The sequence below is a fragment of the Suncus etruscus genome, chromosome 3, assembly GCF_024139225.1.
Source record: "Suncus etruscus isolate mSunEtr1 chromosome 3, mSunEtr1.pri.cur, whole genome shotgun sequence".
NCBI classification, from domain to species: Eukaryota; Metazoa; Chordata; class Mammalia; order Eulipotyphla; family Soricidae; genus Suncus; species Suncus etruscus.
This window is the reverse complement of record NC_064850.1, coordinates 39,760,267-39,766,161: the sequence shown is the minus strand read 5'-3', so window position 1 is coordinate 39,766,161 and position 5,895 is coordinate 39,760,267. Positions and strand designations below refer to the sequence as shown.

General features: G+C 54.4%; 1 protein-coding gene across 1 annotated transcript; it reads right to left on the bottom strand.

The window, feature by feature from the left end:
* Positions 1-1,163: 1,163 nt before the first annotated feature.
* On the bottom strand, positions 1,164-5,254 carry BDKRB2 (bradykinin receptor B2). Its single transcript, XM_049769862.1, has 2 exons — positions 5,181-5,254; positions 1,164-2,274 (listed from the first exon to the last, which is right to left on the bottom strand). The coding sequence occupies exons 1-2, from the start codon at positions 5,252-5,254 to the stop codon at positions 1,164-1,166; spliced, it is 1,185 nt and encodes a 394-aa protein (XP_049625819.1).
* Positions 5,255-5,895: the final 641 nt, after the last annotated feature.

The following is a 5,895-nucleotide window of genomic DNA, read 5'->3' as shown; positions in this document are numbered from 1 at the left end:
AATGTGCATATGTGTGTGCTTGTGCACTGCATGATCGTGCATGTTCATGAGCACACATGTACATGTACATGTGTGTGCATGCATGTGGGAGCAGAGTGATGGGAATCTTGCATAATACTATTACACCAGCCGTGTGGGGGCAGAGTGATGGAAGAAGGAAGGTGGAAGGGAGCCCTGCCACCTAGGTCACCCCACATCACTCTGCAAACAAGGTGGGTGGACAGAGCTGAGCCTCCCCCGATCCAAGAAATGCCCAACTGTGTGCATAGGGTCAGCCCACAGCTGCTCCTGTCACTTTTTAAGCATTTTTCTGCTGCAATGACTTGAATGTTCACACTTGTGACAGAGGAAACTGAGGCAGGCTCATGTGCACCGGGGTTGGGCTTCTCCACTTTGTCTTTCTCCACTTCGTCTCCACACTGCGCCCCACCTTCCGAGGTTTGCCATGGGCAGCACCACCCCAGCGGGCCAACAGTGCCTTGACATCACCATCAGGGAGAACTGTAGTACCTAGGCATCACCACCAGGAAGGGCTGCAGTACCCGGACGTCACCACCAGGGGGGGCTCTGCAGTGGCTGGAAGTGAAGCCTTTGTTTTCTCCTCTCCAGCCCAGATAGTTCCAGGCTGTAGCACAGCAGGTGCTTCCTCCGAGCATGTTTGGTCCTTTGGCACAGAATCATAATCTCCTGGCTTTTTGCCAGAGGCTGAGGGACAGCAGCAGCCTCCATGCTCCCGGCTGATGGGCTTCAGAACCTCCAGACATACCTTCCACCAGCCCTATACCAAAGCTGGGGAGTTGAGGTGCCCTTCTATGTACACAGTGCTCTGTGCTCTGTGCTCTGCACTGTCCTGACAGGGCTGGAGGCTCAGTCCTCCCCTGTCCCTGTTGCCTCTCCATCCCTGGAAAGGCACTGCTGGGCCTCAGGATGGCAGCCAGCAAGGATAAGTAAGATGCTCGGGAAGCCATAGCTCTGCCCAGGGGGTATGTAGTGGGGAAGGCTTACATCCCTGCAGCAGGGCCCACTGCACCTGCCAAGTGGGCAGCTTTCACTTGAGCCACCAACGTGTGGTACCAAGTCACAGACATCAGGACATCCTTGAGCTCTTCCTGAGCATCCTCTGAAATCCCACTGTCCACCTGCCGTCACCTCCATGTGTCCCCTCACTGCCTAGTCCTTGTCCACTCAGGCAGCTTCTGCACTTGACGGTCCATGGAGATGGAAGTGCGTATGGTGGCCAGGGAGCTCTCATTGAGAATGGGCCTGGTGGCCACACAGCCCCCGCGTCTGCACAGTGCCCAAAATACCTCCCCGACCTTCTTGCGGAAGCGCTTGCCCACGAGTACATAGACCAGTGGGTTGAGGCAGCTGTTGCTGTAGGCCACGAAAGAGGAGATCTGGGTGAGGATGTCCACCAGCAGCCAGTCCTGGCAGCTCGTCAGCACTTTCAGCTGCACCAGAGTGTCCAGGAAGGTGCTGACTTGGAAAGGCAGCCAGCAGACCACGAAGAGCAGCAGGACAGCCAGGACCAGCAGCGTGGCCTTGCGCTCAGTCTGCATCTCCTGGAATTTCTGCATTTCGTTGTGACGGAGCACCCACAGGATTTGCAGCGTGCAGAAGCTGATGACACCCAGCGGCAGTAGGAAGCCCACGGTGTTGAGCAGCACATTGGTGAACACAGTCCAGGTGCACGACGGATAGTGGATGATGCAGGCCGTGACGTTGTGGCCCTCGTTAGGGTATTCCCTCAAGGTGCGGAAGGCCAGCATGGGCGAACTCAGCAGCAGTGTGCAGGTCCACACCACCAGGCTGTAGATCTTGGCACAGCGCACCCGGCGTAGGCGGCCCAACGACATGGTCTTCACCAGCGCCAGGTAGCGGTCAATGCTGACCAGCATCAGGAAATAGATGCTGCTGTAAAGGTTCATGTAGAGCATGGTGTTCACCACGCGGCACAGTACCTCACCGAAGAGCCAGTCGAAGTGGTGGGAGATGGTGATAGCCCAGAAGGGCAGCCCGAGGCCCAGGATGAGATCGGCCAGTGCCAGGTTGCTCAGGTAGATCTCGGCCACGGTGCAGCTGCTCTTATGCAAGATGTAGATACTGAGCACGAAGATGTTCTCCAGCGTGGCCAGCGTGAACAGGATCCAGAGGAATGGGGCTTGCATGGCGTTGAAGACGTTCAGCCACTCCGGGTACAGGCAGGCTCTTTCTGGGCCCTCCGTTCCATTGAGATTCAAATCCAGGAGCTGCTCGGTGAGGTTGGACATGTTACTGCAGGGGGAGAGGGAGGAAGAGGAGGTCAAAGGAAAGGACACGGGTTTGATCCCTGCATTTCATGGTTCCCTGAGCACCGCTGCTGGGGGTAGGGGGGAGTAGTCAGAGAGGCAGAGCATTGGCTCAATCCCTGCATTTTATGGTGCCTTGAACATTGCAGGGAGAGAAGGGGCAAAAGGCAGTCAAAAGAGCAAAACACAGGCTTGATCTCTGCATTGCATGATACCCTGAGCACTGCTGAAAGAGAAGGGGGAAGACTTGGTCAGTGGGACAGAGACAGAGCTCAGCAGGCTGAAACACAGGTATGATTTCCGCTTTCATTTGCTAACCGCCCCTGGAAAGATCCAGTCAGCAAGGGGCCTCAGTGCCTGTCTGGGCCACAGGAGGGCCACTCAGCTGCTTTGGGCAGCTCTCAGAGAGCCATCTTGGCGCCTGGCACTAAACAGGGACCTTCTGAGCTTCATTCTGCAGTGCCAGCATGAGCCCTGGACTCTAGACCTCCTGGCTGTGTCTATGAGCACATTCTTGTCTTATCAACAGCCCCTCCCGAGGCTGCTGGTTATCGTGAGCTGACCAGGGCTAGGAGAGTGATTTATTAGAAGGCTACAATGAAATGACCTCATACAAGACCAGGATATTCCATCCAAACTCTGGCTGCCCAGCCCTGCAGGGCTCCAGGCCAAGAATTTCAAATACTCCAACTCCAAGATGCACCTTCGTGCATGGAGGGTGGGTGCGAGAGTGGGCGGGCAAGGGCGCCAGATAATCCCTGTCTCTGGTTCCTGGCTCATTCGTCAGCTGTGTGCTTTTGGGTACACTGATGAGTGGGCAAAAGGTTGTACCAGTTAAACTAATGCTGCTGTTAGTGACTTGAGGTATTTTTTGTTGTTTCTTTTGTTTTTGTTTGTTTGTTTGTTTTGAGGTCATGCCCAGTGGTGCTCAGGGGTTACTTATGGCTCTGCACTCAGGAATCTGTCCTGGCAGTGCTCGGGTGACTATATGGAATGCCAGTTGGGTTGGCAATGCCAACCAATGCCAGTCGGGTTGGCTCTGTGCAATACACTAGCTGTACTATCGCTTTGCCCCCTTTTCTGTTACTTTTGGGTCACACCCAGCAGTGCTCCAGGGTTACTCCTGGCTCTGGATGCAGGAATCACTTCTGGCAGAGCTCAGGGAAACCCTATGGGATGCCAGAGATCAAACCCAGGCCAGCTGCATGCAAGACAAGCGCCCCTCCCAGCTGTGCTCTTGCTCTGGCCTAGTGACTTTTAGGTTCTGGCCTAGATTCACTTCATGGCTCATTTGTCCTCATCGATGAAGATGCTCGCTGCTCCAGGCAGTTTGTTCTTCATGAGTGTTTCATCCAGGGCACTTCATGTATCTGTCAGCAAAGAGGCCTCGGCCCTCTCTGTGTGGTCAAACTGCCTGGTGTTTACTGCTCCCAGTTGCTTTGCTTTGGCCTGGAGTGTTCCTGTCTTCCAGACTGACCTAGCCTGACCTTTAGCAGGTTCAAATCAAAGAGGGGGCGTCTGGGACTCTTAGAGTGTGTGTTGCAGAGGGCAGGGCAAGCGGGGTGTTTTCCCAGTGCCCCAGGTCGGGAGAGAGATGTGAGGGGTCTTAGGTTCCTTCCAGGAGACTAGGGTGAGTGTGTGTGAGGGAGTGAAGGGGAGTGGATCTGCATATTCTGGGATTTCCCCGGAGCAGCCCCGATTACCCTGGAGGCCAGCTGCCCTGTGAGTCAGCCAGAGCCCCACATCTGGCGCATGCAGGGCCAGTACCTCCCTTCCCACTGTCCTCTTTCAGCTCTGATGACCTTCTCAGTGACTGGGGGGCTTTGGCTGCTAGCCCTGGCTTCTCCATTTCCAGCTCTGCCTCATTATGTTGCTTTTGGGGCCATACCCGGCGGTGCTCAGGACTGACTACTGGCTCTGAGCTGACTCTGGGATCACTCCTGGCAGGCCCTGGGGGACCCTGTCTGGTGTTGGAGATCAAACCTGGGTTGGTTGTGTGCAAGGCATCTGTGCCAGCCCATCTGTTGCCACCGCCATGTGGTAGGACTTGGGTACAAGAGCCCACAAGGTCCACTAAGTGGGTAGTTGGCCCTTTGGTCCATGCTGGGTCTCAGCGATGAGTTTCTTAGATAAGTGTTCTCCACTGAGCCCCAATTCTGAACCCCAGAAACTGCAAGCTTCTCTGTAGAGCCCACAATAGGTAAGGGCCTCCCTCAGTCAGACCTTTGGCCAGCTTGGGCTCCACTTCTGCAGCCTCAAGATCCCACTTCCCAGGACCACCCCCAGAACTTTGGGGCCCTACTAACAGAGTCAGAAACTTCTTGTTTTTTTGGTAGGTGGCTCCTTGTTTACTCAAGAAGGTGGAGGGTCCCCAGATGACAAGAATGCATAAGCGGAGCCAGAGGGCCCAGGTCTGGTCCCCTCCTGCAGCCCTCACCTTGTCTGTCCCCAAGATCAACCCTAACCTGCTCTTGCTGCCATTCCTCCCTCCATGTTCCTTAAAGCTCGGTGCTGTTCAACCCACCCAGTGCCTGCTATTTGGAGAGGCCTCCCAAAGAGGCCCTCAGGTCCTCCTGCACCCGACTTTCCAGTCTCAGAGCCCACCCCTTCCTCTGCTCCAGCCATGGGAGGAGGCACTTTGAACACCCTCTGATGCCCTATCCCTGAGAGGATCCTTCTGGAGGTTGTAAACCCAGTTGTGCAGATTGTGCCCCTCCCAGACTGGGGACCCTCCTCAGCACAGAAAATGGAGGGATCGGGGACCCCAGACCCTTCCTGAGCAAAGAATAAGTTTTTATTCTGAAACCAGGCCCTCCCCTGCATAGGAAATGGGGCATTTGATGGATCCCAGACCCTCTCTGGTGCACATAGAATGAGGTTCGCTGGACTCACCCTGGAGTGGCCGTGGTGGGCAGTGGGTCCTTGTCAGCAATCAGGAATAGGGATAGTTTCCAGGTGAGAAACATTGACTCTTCAGAGGTCATCCTGAGCTGTGAAGAGGAGAAAAGACATTTAAGGTGGGGCTGGGCCCTATGTGAGCTCCACATGGCACAAAATTTTTTTTTTTTGGTATTTGTGCCACACTCAGTAATGCTCAGGGATTACTCCTTGTTCTGTGCTCAGAAATTGCTCTTGGCAGACTCAGGGAACCATATGGGATGCTGGAGATTGAACTTGGGTTGGCAGCATGCAAGACAAAGACCCTACCTCAATGCCATCACTCCAGTCCCTTAGAGCTATTTTTTAGAACTACACCTGGCGATGCTCAGATGTAAAACAAAAATAAAAATCCACGAGTTGATGCAACTGTGGGAGGCACTGTGTTTTTAACCCCTTAGGAGGATGGGTCTAATGAATCAGTGTAGTTATGATACCAAACAGTCAGAAAAGATATCCATTGAAGTTAGCTCTCTCTTGCCATATGCTCTTTCTCTTCTGTGTGCTCTCTTTTGGGTGTGACCAGGTCAGTGGGTGCGTCAGGTCAGTGGGTCAGGGCTTTAATAAAACACTCTGTCCTCCAGTTCCCTGGACCTACAGCCAGCCAACATGTCTCTTTCATTCAACTCCTTCAGGAGGGATCCCTGAGTGCAGAGCCAGGAGGAAGCCC